Source organism: Mastigoproctus giganteus, chromosome 4 (assembly GCF_048544385.1).
Source record: "Mastigoproctus giganteus isolate SK-2022 chromosome 4, ASM4854438v1, whole genome shotgun sequence".
Classification (NCBI taxonomy): domain Eukaryota; kingdom Metazoa; phylum Arthropoda; class Arachnida; order Uropygi; family Thelyphonidae; genus Mastigoproctus; species Mastigoproctus giganteus.
In genome coordinates, this window is record NC_143578.1 from 104,049,375 (window position 1) to 104,070,414 (window position 21,040).

The 21,040-nt window shown below is 38.0% G+C and overlaps 1 protein-coding gene across 1 annotated transcript in view; it reads right to left on the reverse strand.

Moving 5' to 3' along the window:
- The window catches only part of LOC150086960 (KICSTOR complex protein SZT2-like), a 1,378,951-nt gene that overhangs the window by 692,320 nt on the left and 665,591 nt on the right, over positions 1 to 21,040 (reverse strand). The window contains exon 36 of the mRNA XM_090372336.1: positions 7,688 to 7,843. Within this exon, the coding sequence (XP_090228462.1) occupies positions 7,688 to 7,843 (156 nt within the window). The remainder of the gene's footprint in view (positions 1 to 7,687; positions 7,844 to 21,040) is intronic.

Sequence of the window (21,040 nt, forward strand, 5' to 3'; positions counted from 1 at the left end):
TAAAAAAACAAGGTAGTCTTCCTTGAATTGTGAATTCTTGTGTAGTTTTAACTCTACAATATACTGAGATTCTTAGGATTATTGAACAGTTAAAGAACAAGAAATCTTATGGATTGGATTGTATTACAGTAACCGAAGTTAAAAGGAATAAGGAACAGTTTGCTGTAATCTTAGAGCTTATAGAAACAGGGTGCTTTCCAACAAATTTATCAAAAGAAAATTATATTTTTTCTCATATTAGCAAGTACTTGCATCAATATGGATTGGTAAACAACTCTCTATTCTCATATCAGAAGGATAAGAGTACACAGACATTTTTAAAGAATTTAATGGATTCTTTTAACTTATATTTAAATAATAATAATTTCATCACGATTTTATTTATATATTTGACTTAATTAATATCCCTACGTTATGACTTAATTAATATCCCTACATTGCAACAAAAATTACTGAAATATGGTATAAGGGGAAGAATCAATCAACTATTAGCATGTTATTTAACCAAAAGAAAAATAACAGTTGAAGTAGAAAATATAAAAAGAAAATCATTTAATATAAAGAGAGGGGTACCTCAATGCACTCATGCAGGGCCAACAATGTTCAATGTTTATATAAATGACACATTTGAAGTAATTAAGAGATCTCTTATAAAAGTTAAGGCAGATGATATAATCTTATATATCATCTGCATAAACTTGCAGAGTTGGCTACATGATAATAAATTAGCACTCGATTTTGAAAAAACAAAATTTTTGGTAATTAGACAGCATAAAATTTTAGATAGTCATCCTTCATTTAAAATACATAAACATGAATGCCTTCATGATCAGAATTGAAAATGTCAAACCGTGGAAGGAGTTTCAAATCATTGTTACCTTGGATTATGGATTGACTATAGTCTTAGTTCGTGATTCATATAACAAATTTGTATAAAAAAATTAGACTTTATGTGGACTTTTTTTTACTATATTAAGAATAAGTTACCTTATATTATGCATTAGTGGACTCCCAGCTTAATTATTTTGTTAATGTATAGGAATGAGCAAAACTATCTGAAGTAAGAGTAATAAATAGCTTAATTAACAGTATTTTGAGATTTATAATGGGGAAAAAAAAATTTGGAATGACTTGAATAAGAGAAGGTTATTGTTGTTTATTTGGTTTTTAGGAGCATTAGCAACTAAGGCCATATTGCTCCGGGATATGCAGTGGTCATACCCTGACCTTTCTGTATCCTCCGTATTTGGTGGTAATGGGCTCGAACCCCGGTCTAATCAAGAAGCATGTGCTATGGACTGATGCTCCTTCCCACCTGGCTACGGAGGCGCCAATAAGAGAAGGAAATTTTTGTTAAAATATAAACTCCTCTATCCAGTCCAAGAACTGAAGTTAAATTTAATTCTGAAAAATTTGAACATTATTTTTGATGAGTTGAATGAGCAAAGGAATTTTTAACATAATTTAAGGAATCCAAAAACAATTGTTTTGCCTTACCCCATGGTACTTAGTAGATTTGGGGAAAGGTATACAATGAATAAAATTAACAACTTGTTGGCAAATGTTGATTTCAGATTCAGGAGAAGTTATCCTATTTTCAAATTCAAATATTTATTAAGAGAATTTTTGATTCTTAATGATTCAGTAGATTAGAGATGCTTTAATATAAATAATACTCTCTGTTTACTGTGCGGAATGTATCGTGTAGTAATTTCATTTTTTTTCTATAACAAATTTGTTTTGGAAAACTGTTTTATTTGATGAATAAAATTTTACTTGTCAAGAAATTAAATTTTTTTAACAAGTTTATTTTTTATAAACAAATTTTTTGATGAATAAATTGTATTGTATTGTATTATTAGTAGTAGTACATAAGGCAAGAAAGCAAGCTTATAAAGCAGCAGCAGCAGCAAAAAAAAAAAAAAAAAAAAAAAAACACCTCCCACAATATGTGTTAATCCCCTCCAGTAATTTGTCTAGTTCTTCACTGAATTTATTCAAAATATTCACTTGTACAACAAAAGATGGAAGTCTTGGTAAAACCATCTTTTCATCTTTCCCTTGACCAATCTCGTTGCCTTTCTCTGCACCTGTTCCAGCAAATCCACACCCTTTCTAAAATGAGGCCTCCACAATTGTGGAGACCAAATGAGGGAATCGCCTCCATTAGAGTCGCCTCCTTATCCCTGCTAAAGTTCACATATATTATTGACAAAATCCCAGCTGTCCTGGCAACCCATCCACATTGCTCAGAGAACTTCATATTTGACTGCATAATGAGCCCCAGTCCTTTTTCATTACTCTAAGTACAGTACCACATAGTTTGTACATTAATCTGGGATTACTGCTACCGACGTACAGGGTGATTCTAAATTATTGCCGTGGCCTATAATTTCCTAACTGGAAATAACAAAATAAAACTGCTTATGGAAGATGAAAGTGTAACTCAAAAAGTTTTATTACCTATAGAACCAATACTGCAGAATGCTAAACAACTTCAATGTACATGCCTTACGTCAGGGAAACGGGGAACATGCTAGGTAAAAAGGATAGGTGGAACAGGACCAGGGTATGTCTGCCAGGGGCAAAGGTTGATGACGTTGTAGAGCGGATATCATCTTTCAAGGGCACAAAAGGTGATATAGTTGTACACGTTGGCACTAATGATATTAAGAGTAGGAGACCGGCAGAATTACTCAACAAGTACAGGTCATTGTTGAAAAAAAGCCGAGAATTAGGGTTGAATTTAAAAGTGTCTGCAATTCTGCCCAGACACGATAGGAGGGAGTATATGATGAGAGCCTTGTCGATCAATTCGGCCCTGGAAAGATTGTGCAAGGCTCAAGGGGTAGAATTTTTTTCAGCCTGGACTGTACTTGTTAACAGGAGAGATTGCTTCTACAGGGATGGGATACACTTAAATAGAAAGGGTGCAAGAATATTTGCTGATGCTATCGAGGCAGTGTTAGGTGGGTCGGAAAACTGCTAGCTTGGGGGGATACAAAGACTAATAGTTTAACAGTAACCGCAGGCAGAGGTGAAGGTGATTCTTGCACAACTTCTATTAGAATAAGTAGCGACCTGGAGCGAGGGGTGTTGGGGGTTTCAGGGACGGATGGCAGTCATCCTGGAATAGTTGGGTATATGGGATGTGTTAGGGTAACAAGGAATAGGCATAGGAGCATGTATGCTTGCATGTATACCAATGCTAGAAGTATAGTAAATAAATTTGATGAATTTGAAGTGTTGGTCAAGACATCAAAGGCGGATATTGTTGGGATAGCAGAGATGTGGTGTCACAAAGATATAAGGAATGCAGAACTGGAATTTGGGGAGTACAATGTGTACAGAAAGGATAGACAGGACAGAAAGGGAGGAGGTGTTATGCTGTTAATTAAGAAAAACATAAAATCAAAAGAAGTGCACTGTTGAGTCAGTTTGGTGTGACATGAGCACTGCAAAAGCAAAAATAAGAGTAGGAGTGTGTTATAGGCCTAATGACTCGAATGAGTACAATGAACAATTGTACAAAGAAATAGAGTGGGCCAGTAAATCAGAATGTCTTATAATGGGGGATTTTAACTTCCCAGATATTGACTGGAACTTGTGGGTTGGTCACTCACACACTAGTCAGACTTTTGTGGATTTATTGGATGACTGTTTTCTGCAGCAGCATGTTCGAGAGGCAACCAGAGAAAGTAATACTCTTGATCTGGTTATCAGCAGTGATCATTCGTGTATTAAGAATTTGCAGATAAAGGAACCACTAGGAGGCAGTGATCACAGTGTGCTGAAGTGGGATTTACTCAAAGAGGTAACTACCGTCAGGGGTAAAGGAAAGGGTTTTTGCTTCCGTAAAGGGGAGTACAGTGGTCTCAGACAGTTTTTAAATTCTGTACAGTGGGATCGACTGACGATGTTACAAACAGTAAATTCTAAGTGGGAAGCATTCAAGGAATTAATCGTGGAAGCTACTAGACTTTTCATACCGATGAAGAAATATTGTTCAAGGTTTAGGCCTAAATGGTTATCAAATGAACTAATGAGACTCGTGACAGAGAAGAAAAATGCATGGGATGCATATAAATTATCAGGCGACGCAGAAGCCTGTAGCAGATATAAGCTAGTCTGTAATCAGGTCACAAAGGAGGTTCGGCACGCAAAGGCGGATTACGAGAAATCTTTGGCAAAAGATGCTAAGAAAAACAGCAAGGATTTCTTTACTTATATAAACTCTAAAAGGAAGGGGCTAAATATGATTGGTCCACTTGACATCGATGGTTCGACTGTTGATGATCCTGCTCAGATAGCAAACAAACTGAATGAGTATTTTGCATCTACATTCACACGTGAGGAATCATTACAGTTTGAAAATGGAAGAAGGTTATCAAATTGTAGCAGTGTGCTTAATGATTTTGTAATAACTGAGAGCAAAGTGGAGGAGAAATTGTTGAAGTTAAACATAACAAAAGGCACCTGGGGCGGATGGGATCTATCCAGTTATATTAAAGGAGGCGGCAAAGCAACTAAGCAAACCCTTAGCCATAATTATGAGAGCATCCTTGGATTCAGGGGAGGTTCCCACGGACTGGAGATGTGCAAATGTATCCCCAATTCACAAAGGAGGTTCGAAGGGTGACACGAATAATTACAGACCAGTTAGTTTAACTTCTGTTCCGGGTAAAATAATGGAGTCACTGGTTAAAGATGCAGTGCAGGATCATCTAGACAAGACTGCAGCAATAATTCAGACACAGCATGGGTTTGTTAAGGGAAAGTCTTGTCTGACAAATTTGATTGGTTATTATGATGTGGTCACAAAGGAACTGGATGCAAAAAATAATTTTGATATCATATACTTGGATTTCAGGAAAGCTTTTGACACTGTTGCGCATGGAAGACTACTGTACAAATTGGAGCAGAATGGTATTAAGGGTAAGTTGCTACAATGGATAAAAGGATGGTTAAGTGGGAGAAGACAGAGGGTGGTAATCAATGGGTGCTGCTCTTCGTGGACTAATGTTATTAGTGGAGTCCTACAGGGTTCGGTGTTGGGTCCACTGTTGTTTTGTATATTTATCAATGATATTGATGAAGGTATATCAGGCTTAATGTCGAAGTTTGCAGATGACACGAAGGTTGGCAGGGTTGTTAATGACAGTAATGGCAGTGTGCTACTGCAACAGGATCTAGATAATTTGGGCAGATGGGCTAAGAAGTGGCAACTGAAGTTTAACCTTGACAAATGCAAAGTACTGCATATGGGTAGAAGTAACCCCAGAGAAACGTACCAACTGTGTGGTACTACACTTAAGGTGGTAGAAAATGAAAAAGACCTGGGAGTAATTGTGCAGTCAGATATGAAGTTTTCTGAGCAATGTAGACAGGCTGCTAGGGCAGGTCATGGGGTTTTGTCAATGATATATAGGAATTTTGCTAGCAGGGAAAAGGAGGTGATTGTCCCTCTGTATAAGGCAATGGTCAGGCCACGCCTTGAGTACTGCGTACAGGTCTGGAGGCCTCATTTTAGGAAGGATGTAGATTTGCTTGAGCGTGTACAGAGAAGAGCAACACGATTGGTGAGGGGAATGAAGGGATCCTCTTACCAAGAGAGGCTTAAGTTCTGCAAATTGCAGTGGCTGGAGACTAGGCACCTGTGCGGTGATCTGATTGAGGTCTATAAGGCCTTGAATGGGTTGAGCACGCTGAATTCTGATGGGATCCTCCCACTTGTTCAGAATACGAACCTACGGGGACATAAGTTCAAATTAAGAAAGGATAGATGTAGAATAGATGTGCGGAAATTTGCCTTTAGCCAGCGGGTGGTTAATTGCTGGAACAAACTTCCATCTGTCGTTGTGGAAGTTGATAGGTTAAATAAATTTAAGGAGGAACTGGACAAGCAATTGGAGGGTATGGTGTGATTTTTTTTTTTTTTTTTTTTTTTTTGGCTGATGCTGCATAAGCTCCTACACTTGCTTTCTTGCATCAAGTGCCACTACTACTACTACTACTACTACTACGTGGCACGTAAGATGTCCGAGTGATATTTAATCTCCCTCCAAGTGTTCGCCAGCATTTGCGGTGTAACTGTTTTGATCACAGCAACAATTCTGAGCTTCAGTTCATTGACGGAGTTCACAGGGGTCTTGTAACAATGTCCTTCACGTATTCCCACAGGAAGAAATCAAGCAGCATAAGATTGGCTGAGCGCGGACACCACGGAATTGGTCCACCACGCCTAACCCAGCACCCAGGAAAATGAATGCCAAGAAATTCTCGGACAATAAGAGCCCAATGTGGCAGTGCACCATCTTTGCTGGAACACTACATTTGGCTGATGATTTTCCAACTGGGGTAACAAATACAGCTGTAGCATGTCCAGATAGGTCACCTCTGTCACTGTTTATTCCACCAAGAAAAAGGGACCCAAAACTTCCGAACATGACTTTTGGAATATCTCTTTCGAATTCTCGAATGGCATGAGGGTTTTCTGATCCCCATATTCTGCAGTTATGATGATTTACCCTCCCTGATATGTAAAACGTTGCTTCATCACTAAATCTCCATCTCCTGAAGGTAATTTTCATCGGCTTCGACGTTTGACAAAATGTCTTGAGCAAATTGGAAACGGCAGGGTTTATCGTTCAGCTTTAAAGCCTGCACAATCTGCAGTTGTAGGCATGGTTGTTGTTGTGGTTATGGGATTTCTGGCACAAGGGCTACATAGGCCGTAGGCATGGAAGTGAAGGCGGTTATGAACAACACTCCAAGTTAGGTATACCCAACTGTAAAGAAGCTCATCTAGTTGATTTTTGTGGGCTTTGAGAAAACGCTTCATGGATTTGGTCAACATCTTCCTGCAAAGTGCTCTGTCTTCCCGCTCCTTTTTAGTGCAGAACACTACCAGTCTCTTGAAATTGCTTTAACCAATGTCAGATAGCATTATCTGAAGGCGGATTTTTCCACACTAAGTTCTGTAAGGACGTTGCATTGCGATAACAGACTTTGTTTCGAAAAACCAAAGTATGCACATTGCCTTCTCTCGAACAGTCGCCATTTTGAAGTAATGCTGTCAATATCTCCCAGACATCAATGCAACAAGTACAGCATTGCCAAAGGAGAGAAAACTGGAAGATTGTTGTCTTCCAGTTGTCTCTTTTTTTTGTTGTTTCCGGTTTGAAAATTATAGGCCACTGAAACCCCAACAATAATTTAGAATCACCCTGTATGATACCTTGCATTTGTCAATGTTAAACTTCAACTACCATTTCTCAGCTAATTTGCTTAATTTTTTAAAATCTTGTTGCAGTAGCTTACCCTGATTATTGTCATCAACCACCCTAAATTATGAAGTCATAAATATTAGTTTTGCCTGTAATCAGATTAGCTTAGAATGTGAGTATTAAGGTTGTCCTCTGACAACAAAACTCAAAGTTGTACATTAATAAAACAAAGACTGCTAAATAAGTCAAATTATTGTGAAATGAATTTTGATTCAACAGTTAAAATTTATGCACAAATTTAATACATACATATTGTTTTTGTTTCTTTAATTATTCAAATTATAATCACAATGAAATATTCAACAAAAAAAATAAATAAATAAAAAAAAACACTATATCAAGCAAAGTTAAATTTAAAGAACGAAAAGACAATGTGATTTATGTTTATACTAACAACTTACCTCTAGATGAGCCACTACGCACATTTCCAGTATTAAGTCTAGGATGTAGAATAAAATAAGTTTTCCACACAGTATCACAATCAAATGCTCCAGGCATGAATTTCATAGTTGCTTCTAAGTAATCTTCTTGATGGTTCTCTAAGAGAACATCTTCATCTGGAAGAGTTCAAATGTACCATATATACCGTATAAATTTATAAAACATATACACATGTACATATATGTTCTATGCTAATTTAACTAGGTTTTCTTGAAAGCTGAACACAAACAAACATCTAAGTGATATTTTAAAACAATATAAGTAACATAGAAAACTTTCCTTTTAAAAAAAAGCAGTGTGTGTACCCTGTACGCAAAAAAGATGTTTTATTTTATGTGAAAACATCGATGGTGGCACTAGAGTAAAACTATTTAAATTTTTGAATGGTTTCATCGAAACTTACTTATTTATGCCACTTAGAAGGCTGATGTTGATCAAAATATTGCATAATATTATTACCACTTTCTTAGACAACATCCTGTAAGCTGCTGTTGCAGCATGTCTGCACTGCTCAGAAACTTCATATACACTGTACTGCCACTTTATTAGGTACACCTACCTACCTAGTAGCATGTTGAGGCCCCCTTTAGCCTTCAAAACAGCCTGAATTCATCTAGCCATGGATGGAACAAGACGCTGAAAACGTGCAGGAATGGAGTACCATGCAGACATGAGTGTGTTGTGCAATTCCTTGAGATTCGACAGAAGTGTAGGTCTGCAGCAAACAGCCCTTTCCAGCTAATCCCAAAGATGTTCAATAGGATTGAGATCCGCAGACTGAGTGGGCCACTGCAGCAAAGAAATGTCATTGTCATATTCCTGGAATCATTTCATAGTGATTCGGGCTTTGTGCACCAGCGCATTATCCTGCTGAAAGTAACCATTTGACTGAGGATAAACTGTCAACATGAACGGATGCACTTGGTCAGCAACGATGTGGCATTCAGACGTGAATTTTTGGGTATCAATGGACCCAACGTGTGCCAAGAAAACATTCCCCACACCATAACACTGCCCCACCACCTTGCACAGTAGTCGTCAGACACGACGGGTCCATGGATTCATGTTGTTTTCGCCAAATTCTGAACCTTCCATCAACATGATACACCAGGAATTTCGACTCATCAGACTAAGCAACTGTTTTTCAATCCTGGATAGTCCAGTTCTGGTGCTGCTGTGCCCACAGGAGGCATACTCTCTTGTTCTTCATTGATAATAAAGGTAAGCGATGTGGCCGTCAGCTGTTGTAGCCCATTTGCGACAAAGTGAGACTAGTGGTCTGTTTCGATATTTTGTTCTGCACACCAAGGTTGTATTCTGACGTGATGTGCAATTGTGGCCAGTCTGTTTGCTTGCACAATTCTAGTCATCCTCCTCTAACCTCTTTCATTGACAAGTGATTTTCTTCCACAGGAGTGCCGTTGAGAGGATGTTCTCCATTCATTGCACCATTCTTGATACACCCTTGAAACTGTGGTGTGTGAAAAGTTCAGAACTGCCGTTTCAGAGATGCTTTGTCCAGCACATCTTGCACCTTCTCCCATGCCACATTCGAAGTCCGTTAGATCACTCCTTTTCCCCATTCTTGCTACGGTTTGTAAGCTTAACTGATACTAGAAAGGTTGTTCTGTTGCATTTATATCCACAATTGTGGTCATGTGACTTGCAACATTGTGGGATAAACCATTTGTGTGCACAGCAGGGGGTGTACCTAATAAAGTGGCAGCACAGTGTATGACTACAATTGCTCCAGGTATTTTTCATTCTCCATTGTAGTACTGCACAGTTGGTAGTTACTCTGGGGTTACTGCTACCCATATGCAGTACTTTGCATTTGTCAATATTACAATGTTAAACTTCAGTTGCCACCTCTCAGCCCACCTGCCCTACTTTTCTAGATCCTGTTGCAGTAGCATACTTGTCATTAACAACCCTGATATTAACATTAACATTATTGTCATTAACAACCCTGATAACCTTTGTATCTGATATATCTTCATTAATATCATTGATAAATATAGAAAACAACAACAGGCCCAACACCGAACGCTGGGGGACTCCACTAATAAAATTTGTCCACAAAGAGCAGTGTCCAATTATTACCACTTTCTGTCTTCTCCCACTCAACCATCCCTTTATCCACAGTGGCAACTTGCCCTTAATGCCATACTGCTCCAATTTGTACAGCGGTCTTATTTGCAGCAGTACCTAAAGAGGTCCTGAAATCCAAGTATATGATATCAAAATTATTTCTTGCATCCATTTGCTTTGTGACCACATCGTAATATCTAATCAAGTTGGTCAGACAAGATTTCCCCTTAACAAATCCATGCTGTGTCTGAACTAAAACTGCAGCCCTATCTATATGATCATGCATTGCTTATTTAATCAGCAAAATTAGGCATACAGACCTGTATGTGCAGTACTCACGGTGTGGCCTGACCACTGTCTTATACAAAGGGATAAGGCAGTGCCCATTATTTTCCCTGGAACAGAAGTTAAACTAACAAGTCTGCAATTACTCGGGTCACCTTTTGATTCACCCTTTGTGAATTGGGGATACATTTGCACATCTCCAGACCTTAGAGGACACCCCTGAATCCAAGAATGCTCTCATAATTATGGCTAAGGGTTTACTTACTTCCTTTGCTGCCTACTTTAATATAACTGGATATATCCCATCCACACCCCCCAGGTGCCTTTCTCATGTTTAACTTCAACAATTTCTCCTCCATCTCTCAGTTATTCAGTTTTTCAGCTACCTGAATAGAATCATCAACATTTGAACCATCAAAATCAAGTGGACCAATCTGATTTATCCCCTTCATTCTAGTGTTTGCATAACTAAAGAGCCGCCTCCGTAGCCAGGTGGGCAGGAGCAGTAGTGCGTAGCACACGCTTCTTGATTAGACTGGGGGTTCGAGCTCATGACCACCAAATACAGAGGATGCGGAAAGGTCAGGAAATGAACACCGCATATCCCCCGAGCAATATGGCCTTAGTTGCTAATGCTCCTAAAAACCAAATAATAACAACAATAAAACTAAAGAAATCATTGCTGTTTTTCTTTGCATTCTTTGCCAAAGATTTCTCGTAAAGTTCCTTCGCTTGCCTAACCTTCTTTGTGACTCGATTATAGACTAGCTTGTATCTACCATAGGCTTCTGTGTCTCCTGATAATTTATATGTATCCCATGCATTTTTCTTCTTTGCCACGAGTCTCATTAGTTCATTTGTTTGTTATTTGGATTTTAGGAGCATTAGCAACTAAGGCCATATTGCTCCGGGATATGCGGTGGTCATTCCCTGACCTTTCCGCATTCTCCGTATTTGGTGATGATGGGCTCGAACCCCAGTCTAATCAAGAAGCGTGTGCTATGCACTGCTGCTCCTTCCCACCTGGCTACGGAGGCGCCTCATTAGTTCATGTGACTTCCATTGGAATGAGGCTGCTACTCATTCCAATAGAAGCCAGTGCAAGAAATACTTTCACCTCTGCATTTGGCTGTTGTTAATCTAGGCTGTTAGGTGGGTTGGAAGTTTTCTGACACACCTAACACTGCCTCAATATCACAGCAAATATTACTGCAGCCTTTCTATTTAAGTGTATCCCATCACTGTAGAATCAGTCTCTCCTGTTAACAAACACAGACCACTCTGAAAGAAATTCTACCCCATGAGGGTAGAATTTCTTTCAGAGTGGTCTGTGTACACTCTTTCTCTCTAGGGCTGAACTGATTGACAAGGCTCCCATCATATAATCCCTCCTGTCATGTCTGGGCAGAATTGCTGACACCTTCGAATTTAACCCCAACTCAAGGTTTTTTTCCAGTATTGACCTGTACTTGTTAAGTACGTCTGCAGATCTTATTTTATTAATCTTATTAATTAAATTAATATAAAAAGCTCTTAATATCATTAGTGCCAATGTGTACAACATTATTTTGTACCCTTAAAAGATGACATCTGCTCTATGTCATCAAATTTTGCCTCTGGCAGACATAATCTTGTCTTATTCCATCTATCCTTTTTGCACATTATATATCCCATTTCCCTGACATTTTTAAAGACTGCGATGCATTGGAGAATCACTCCCTTCTGTTCTACCCCTCATAAAGTCACCAACAAAAACTACCTCATGTGGAACCAGTGCATTCTGCCTTGAAAATTGCTGCTGTGTTGCCTGCTGAACAAGAGTAAGCTTTACCATTGAATAAGGTAGCTGAGAGCTTGATTGGCCTCACATTTTAATTCCTTTGAGGGCATCTACCCTAGTGTTCTCACTCTCATTCATGCCCATCAGAACACTGAGTTTGCAGATAATTTCATTACACTCTGTGCACCTAACATACACACAGGGATACCTTCCTTGGCTAGATCACGTCTTGTTCCAGAAAGTCCACAAACATTTCATAAGTTGCACATCGTTTTTTTTAAAGACTGCGATGTATTGGAGAATCACTCCCTTCTGTTCTACCCCAAGCCATAGCACTACCACTACTCTGTGCCTGTTGCATTCCTGCTTTAGTCTTAGGCATGATTTTAAATTCAATTTAATTTATATTAATCTTATTAATCAGATTAATATAATAAGCTAATGGATTTCTAAATTCAGTGATACATATTATGCTATCTAATTTTAAGTTAGATCTTACGCTATCAAGTTCAAGATATATGTTACACTATACCGTAATGATCACAATGTTAAATTAGTTTTATCCCTAGCTAAACACAAAAAAAAATATATACCCAACAGATGATTAGAACCTCTGAACTACTTATTTATCACAATTAAAACCTTTCTATTTATCTGCACTAATGGTGCAGAGAAATACATTAGTGGTATTCTGGAACAATAACAACGGTGGCAAGATTCAAATGATACAAGGGTCTATGTATATTAAGTAGTAATCTACAAAACATGCCGGCTAAATTTAAAAATAAACTAATAAGCGTGACTAGGCACATAAAAGTTGTTTGTTTGTCTGTTATTTGGTTTTTAGGAGCATTAGCAACTATGGCCATATTGCTCCAGGGATATGCGGTGGTCATTCCCTGACCTTTCCGCATCCTCCGTATTTGGTGGTGACGGGCTCGAACCCCGGTCTAATCAAGAAGTGTGTGCTACGCACTGCTGCTCCTTCCCACCTGGCTATGGAGGCACCTACACACATAAAAGTACTTATAGAGTATGATTAAATATGACAATTCGGTCAAAAAAAAAAATGGTGCAATTTTTCAAAAACTTATCCATTTCCAGCAGCCCAAAATCCTTTGACTAGCATGTGGATACTATCTTTTTATCCAATAATTATCTTTTTATCCAATAATTACCAAATGCAAAAAGTTTGTAACACGGTGAACTAACACAACAACCCTGACTCGGTGGGGGTCCCATTTCACATAAATCCAACCTTTTCCCACAATTATCTTATGATAACAGCCAGGCAATTCTACAATCCAATTAGGTACATTTTTATTTTTCACCTTATTAATAGATACTTCACTACATACTTACTAAAGTCACAGTGCTTAAGATTTCTTAACCACAACTGTTTGAGAATGTTTTCTTTGTTCATGTCCTGATTCTCATCATATAATAATAACTTTGGATGGATTCAGCCTCTTAGGTTTCTCTAACTTTAGACCTAAAACCCGAAATTGCACACAGTTCTTTATTTTATTCAAGTCTTGTTCAGAATCAGCTTCAATAATTAGCCTCTTATCTCTCACACTTTTTACTTTTACATCACACAGTATTGTTCTCACAAACTTTAATAACTCCATCATATCCTCACTATTTTTTTATATTGAGTACTGTTAGAGGTCACCTTTGGAGGTCACAGCCACCTTTGGTTGCATAGCACTAACTTGATCTCTTGAGACATTTTATGTACATGAAATAATACCTTCACTTTGTTTCATTTTCATTTCCACTAGACTTTCTTTTTCTTTACCTTACAATCTTTCCACTAATACTTTAAATTCAATCAATGTTATCCCCAGACTATCTTGCAATTCTAAAATTTGTACCACTGTAACCCTCCGGAATGCTATGGTTCCCCTTCAACAGCAATTATTTCAATTCCATTTTTGCTGATTTCACTTTACTCATGCCCAGGATATCACAATTCTTCAACTCTCTCAGATTCCACGTTTTCCCTGTCTTATTGGAGGTCTAAGTTGATCAGTCACATTACCACTATTCTGTTCTTTTGTCTTGGACTCATTTACCCACCCAAACTTCTTAGTCATTTTCTTGTTAGAGGCTGAATCATTAACTGACATATACTCTGAAGTCTTTGAAGACTGAGAAAGCTGAGCCAACGTATCTTTAGCTGAGCTTTTGTCAAAGCCATCGCTCCCATGGTGGTTAGAATATTTTTATCTATAGTTTATCTCTTCCTCGGATAATTCTGCCACTGTTGCTTTCAAGTTAGCATCTAGATTTTTTTCAGAACAACTCCTAACTCCTTGAGAAATATCTAGCAGAGAGCCAATGAAACTAAAACGCCTTCTTATTTGGATAGCCATGTTAGTAAAATATAAATAACATCATAAAAATTATTTACAAATAAAAGTACTGGCAAGAATCAACCAACTCAAACTATTTACACTATACATAGTAGGGTTTTTTTTTTTTTTTAATCAGAACACTAAAGACGAGAGGTATTAGAACCTATACTACTAAGTACCATCCATGGGTTGAGAAGATGAAAGAAGATATTTGTTGACATTAGACTTGAACTTCTGTAGACTGTAATTTTCAGAAAATACATATGAAAGAAGGTTGTTCCAGAAAATGGCAGTTGAATGAATAAATGAGGAAGATGAAAAGTTGGTTCTGTGGGTTTGAAGTTGGACAGTAAAAGGATGTTGGCTGGTGGCAGCACGTGTTCGGACTGTTTTGAAAGAGAGAGCGGGAATTATAGAAGCCAATTCAGAAGAACAGTGCACATGGAAGTATCTGTAGAAGAGGCATGCAGCAGAAACAGTGCATCTATGAGAAAGCGAGTGGAGAGACTCTGTTAGAGATGAATCATTAATTAACCTAACCGCCCTCTTCTGAATGGAATCAAGAAGCCTGAGAGAGAGTTTTAGGGGGCACCACCCCAGATGTGGGAAAAATATTCCATGGTAGGGCAGATTTGCAATTTCTACAGAGTGAACAGCTGTTTAGGAAAAAAGTTACGTCTGTGCGAAAGAGAAAACAAAGTTTTTTAGATGCAGACGAAGCAATATTTGTAATGTGCTTGTGCCAAGAGAGATTAGAAGTCAGGGTAATCCCCAAAAGAGATATATCATCTTGCTTAGAATGCGCAGTGTCACCAAAGATAAGCATAGGAGCAGAAGAATCCTTTTTGCGAGATATAAGACAGAACTGAATTTTAGAAAGATTGAAATTAACTAAGTTGTCCTTGCCCCACTGTAGACTTACCTGAAGATCAGCATTTAAGGAATTGGTAGCAGATATTCAAGAAGTGGAAGCTGATTGAGCAGGGCAAGGTTTCTCAAACTGGAAAGTGGAATGCAATGTTCTATTATCAGCAAAACTATGGATAGGATTTCTGGTCAATGAAAGAAGGTCATTAATGTACAAGAGGAAAAGAGTGGGTGAAAGAACTGAACCTTGGGGTACACCAACATTAGTGGAGAAGTTAGAGAGCCATCTACAATCACCCTCAGTGAGTGGTTAGAGAGAAAAATGGATAACCAATTACAAACAACAGTTGACAAACCATAAGATGGAAGCTTGTTTAGAAGACCTTTATGCCAAACACAATCAAAAGCCTTTGAGATGTCAAGAGCAACTGCTTGGGTTTCACTGAACTTTTCCATTGAATTTTTCCATAAATAGGTAACATAAGCCAGAATATCACCAATGGATCGACAATGATGGAATCCATACTTGCGATCATTGATCAGGCGAAAGGTTTCTAGATAGTTTAAGAGTTGGTGGTTAATTGATTTCTCCATTACTTTAGAAAGAGTAGAAGTAATTGCAATGGGACGATAATTGGATGGGAGGGATTTGTCACCCTTTTTAGGAACTGGCTGGATATGAGAAAATTTCATAGCAGAAGGAAAAACACCTTTGGAATAAGAAAGTGAAAAAAGGCGGCAAAGAACAGGAGTTGTTGTTTGTTATTTGGTTTTTAGGAGCATTAGCAACTAAGGCCATATTTCTCCGGGAATATGTGGTGGTCATTCCCTAACCTTTCCGCATCCTCCGTTTTTGGTGGTGACGGGAAAGAACAGGAATAAATTCAGGAGCACAGGTTTTGAGAACAAGTGGAGAAATACAATCAGGTGCTGGAGCTTTCTAGCATCAAGATTCATCAAAATCCTTCTGACATCCTTTTAACAGCAGACCACAAGAGGCATTGAATGGAGCATGCTAGGAATGGTGGGAGATGTTTTGCCAAGATCATTAATACTTGAGTTGAAAGAAAAATGGGATGCTAGCAGGTCAGCTTTATCAGTGGCTGAAGTGACATTAGAACCATCTGGTTTTGACAGAGGGAGCAGACATGGGCAAAAGTTGCAGCCAATAGCTTTGGCAAGAGACCAGAATGCTCTGCTACAGTTAGAGCAAGAAACAAATTTTCTACTTAGTCTGTTCAAAATCCAGTTTGGATTGATTAATAACTGCTTTAGAATTGTTGTGAGCTCTAGTGTAGGCAGAAAATGAAACTGAAGAATTGAAAACAAGCCAATTACAATATGTAACATTCTTCTCTTGAACAGCCTTAGCACATTTATTGGAAAACTAAACCGACACCATTCTGCGGACCACACTTTGAGTAGCACTGATCTAGACAAACTCCCCTAAGGGAAGGGTAACTTGCAAATTCATTCCAAATGTTCTTTTTTACATTTTGGAAAATAATACTCGCTTGTTTACTCCACACATATGTTATGTGTGGAGTAAACACTTACTGGCCACTGTTGATGTTTTGATCCAGCTACAACTGCATTCCTTTTTACGGATCAGTATATGCAAGGTCTTCACCAAATAAACAGCAGATAATGATGATGATGCTCACATGGAAATTATCCACTGAAATATTTTCCCTTTCCAATTTCCCTCTCCCTACATTCCTACCCCCATTTTTTTCTCTTTCTTGGCCTTGTGAGTAAGGTAGAATTTGTTTGGTGTCTGGGTTGGAGTTACTGAGCGCAGGAAAGAGATTTCTCCTTTTTTTTTTTTTTTTTTTTTTCTTCTTTTTTTTGCTAACCTCTTTATTTTATTTTACTTTTTTTTTTAGGTTCTCCCTGGGGTTGGGCTCCCTACCCCAGGGAGAACAGATGGTATCCACTGGTCTCACATTTCACCAGTGGATATAGGATTTATTTTATTTTTTTAATTTATTAATTTTATTTAAATTAATTAATTAATTTTTTATTATTATTTTTTGAATGATCCCAAGGTTGCTTTTGTCATTCAGTATAGGATAGTTGGGGCCCACGATGATTCACGCTTTGTTCTCGCCCACCTCCTTGTGGTATAGAGATGGGCACCAGGCAGGCTTTCCAGGTGGCCGGAAACATCTAAATAGCACAACACACACTGCACAAACGTAACATTACACATGTTTTTGGCCTTTTACAGAGACCTATATTCATCACAGTGTACCAAGGTGGAGTTGAACGAGTGTTCCCAAGCTGCCCTACATAAGATACTGTACTTGTTTATATGTCCTTCTGGATCATAATGCATCTTGCTAGTGTTACTTTTTGTTTGTTCAATTCCATGACTATTTCTTATTTGGTGACATTCAATTAACCTCGCTCACTTATCAATCTTTTTGAGGAATTCAGTGTGTTATGAGGTGCGAGTTGCGTTTTCGAGACATCTCTGATGACAAATGGTAAAAACTTGCTTACTGGCCGTATTGACGAGGAATGAATTATCAGAAAGGCTGGTGGATCTTATTGTGTGTGTGTGTGTGTGTGTGTGTGTGTGTGTGTGTGTGTGTGTGTGTGTGTGTGTGTGTGTGTGTGCAGATGCACACATCAGAGAGAGAGGAGATGGATAAGTATCGCAATCCACAGTAGCTGATTTTAGCCCTGGGAGAGGGACTTGCTTCTCCCAGATTACTGACTCCTCCACATGAAGGCAGGATCAGTACCAAAAAGAAAGGGAGAGCATTATGTTGCTAGCAGAAATAGCAGTAATATTGCTAGTAGGTTAGTAGTAATGCATGCTGCTATTAGTAGTAGTGGGGAAGGCAGTAACACTGCAAGCAGTCAGCAGTAAAGTTGCAAGCAGACAGGGATTTATTAAGCTATTACTTGCTATAACACTAAAAAAAAAAAAAAAAAAAAAAACCACACCAGAGAGAGATTGCTTAGAAACTATCACTTGGCATTCACGGCCTTTGTCACTTGATCTGCAATTTAATTGTTTAAAATCCCTGCATGTCTAGGTATGGATTTGACTTATCTGTGGATGGCTGATAATATCTAAGTGCTAAGTTGCATAGATTGCACTTAGGACGTCTGAAAAAGATAATGCTTTTTTATGAAGGAGTGCTGTACAATATATTCCAATGGTATTCAAATTGCAGTATACACACTACTCTACTCTACTCTACTCTACTGGAAGCTCTTGGGAAATAACAATGTCTAAATTACTGCTATGTCTACAAAGTGTCTGATTCTGATTAATCAGTACAGATATTCTGATAATCTGCAAAGTTGCTATATAAGCAGCATGCAATTGTTAGAGGTTCTGATTTGGGATGATATTTTTTTCCAAATTACTGAAAATATTATCACATTTGGGAGGTCACAGATCCAGTGGTGGTGGTGGAGAGAGAGGACTGCTTGGCTATCTTTTATAACATTGTCCAGATTAATCTGTTATTCTTTGAACAGGTTTCACAAACATATACCTGCTGGTTTATTGATCACTTTTCTTTCTCAAAAAGACCTTTTCTATCAAGGTCTTTTTGATGTCCAAGCATATCATTACTATATGTTTATTCCTTAAAAAAGGGATTATGGATGTTAGATTCTGCTTTTACTATGAGGTCTAGTGTTGATTTACCTTTCTCAAAACCATACTGATATTGGTTAAGAAGTTTTTGGGTTTCTAAAAACCATATCAGATGGTAGTTAACCGGATTTGAATGGTTCTTTCCTAGATTTGGAAAGCCATTATTATAGAGTGTCTCCAGCTTGTGGGATATGTTCCTTCCAAAAATATTTTATTATAAAAAAATTAATACAGCAAGCAGTGACTCTTCATTAAGCTGCTGTACCATTTGATAACAGATCCTGTTTGGAACTGCTGCACTTGGTTTTGCTTTATGTAGTGTTCTATGTAGCTCAGTAATGGTGAGAGGATAGTTATATGACATTTTCTGAGCAGTGTGGAAATTTATTTTTTTCTTTTGAACTTGCTATTCATGACACAAAGAGGATACAGAACATGAAGCTGTGGCAGATAGCTGACTGTAATGTCTTGGCCATTCCATTTTACTGGGGTTGAAATTTCCAATGTTTTTCTAGTGATGTGGATTTTCTTCTATGTAATGCAAATATAAGTATGTCTGTTTATTGAGAAAGCAAATTGCATCCAATACTCTTTTTGATGTTTTTGTCTGATATTGCAAGCTTTTGCTTATTTATATTTGATGAGGTTTTCAGTAGTGGAAAACTTCTGCAAGCAATTCCATGCCTTGTTTTTCTCTTGTTTTGCTATACAAGAGTCATTATTCCATTAGAACTTGTACTGCATATGATTTTTTGGATTTGGAATACTTTCCTTTGCTGCAATGGTAATTTTGTATGTTATATATATATAAATAAAATAAATTTTCTGTTTATACTCCGGGACGACCAAACAGTCAGAGGAGTTCACAAGATAGACAGAATACAAGAAACAGCACCGTATTCAGCAGTCACGGGCTTGAACCCTGGTCACTCAAAGCACGTGACCAGGAATTACCGCGGCTGCTGGCACCAGACTTGCCCTCCAATAGATCCTCGTTATAGGATTTAGAGTGTACTCATTCCAATTACAAGGCCTCAATAGAGTCCCGTATTGTTATTTTTCGTCACTACCTCCCCGTGCCGGGAGTGGGTAATTTGCGCCCCTGCTGCCTTCCTTGGATGTGGTAGCCGTTTCTCAGGCTCCCTCTCCGGAATTGAACCCTGATTCCCCGTTACCCGTACTTATGCACCCGCGCGCCTGACCACTAGGCTACGGCGGCCTATGCAGCTGCTTCATCTATATCCATGGCTATGATCTTAGTTTCTTCTAAAAATGTTCTACTTTAATAGTAAAAAAATTGGGCATAGCCATTCCTCGGAAATTAAGGATTACACAATCAATATAAAATATAAAGCAAATAAATCTGAATATATTTCTAATTAAATATATACAAATCTGAACATATCAGTGGCACACGCATCTTGACCTAGAAGTTACATTATAATTTGAAAGTAAATTTTATTTGCAAATTTTATAAAGAATACTAGCAGCAATCAGCAATCATGCTCATCATTACACTGCTGGATATCATTGATTTTGGCTGTGTCAATGGCCATTTATGGGCCCCTCTCAAAGTATAGGCCTCCAAGCACATTCCTAGTTTACCACGGCTTAAGATAGGCCCTGTATGAGATTTGGTTTTTATGTCTATTTTAAATTATAGTGCTGTATTCCATATGGAGCCCACTCTAAATCACAGTAAAAACTGTTTAGTCACTAAACTGCTTGGCAATTGGGGCCATGGCCAGATGTATATTCTACTGATGCATTACCTATTGTAGACATGTTCCTGTAGGTTTATTTTCATGTGGTTCATTTCTGAAAGTTCACCGAAGATCAGAGAAGTGTGTCCAATAGGATGAGAAGGAAAACTATGGATTTTAAGTAAATAATTCAGGAGTAATATCTTTCTCTGAAAGTGAAGTGGAAGTTCAGTGGAACTATATATAGGCTCTGAACAATCCAAGAGCAAACCTGAGAGTGCTGTGTTAGACTGCGTTGAGACATGATAATACAATCTTTCATGTAGTCATAAACTAGGGCTTTATAATCAAACTGAAACTTAATCAAAGCTTGATATAGGTAGAGGAGCATATAGCATCACTCCTAACATAGTGTCGTATATGAGATGTCTAAGTACGTTCAGCTTTTTCAGTTTCATATGGAATGTTTCTGTTTGTGGTATATGTTTCTGAAATACAAGTTTAGTAGCAATCATTAGACCCAAAGAATTGGATATTGTTTACAAGTGCTGACAGCTAAGTTCCGAGCAGTAATTTGGGTTCTAGATGTACTGGCACTTTCTGTAAAG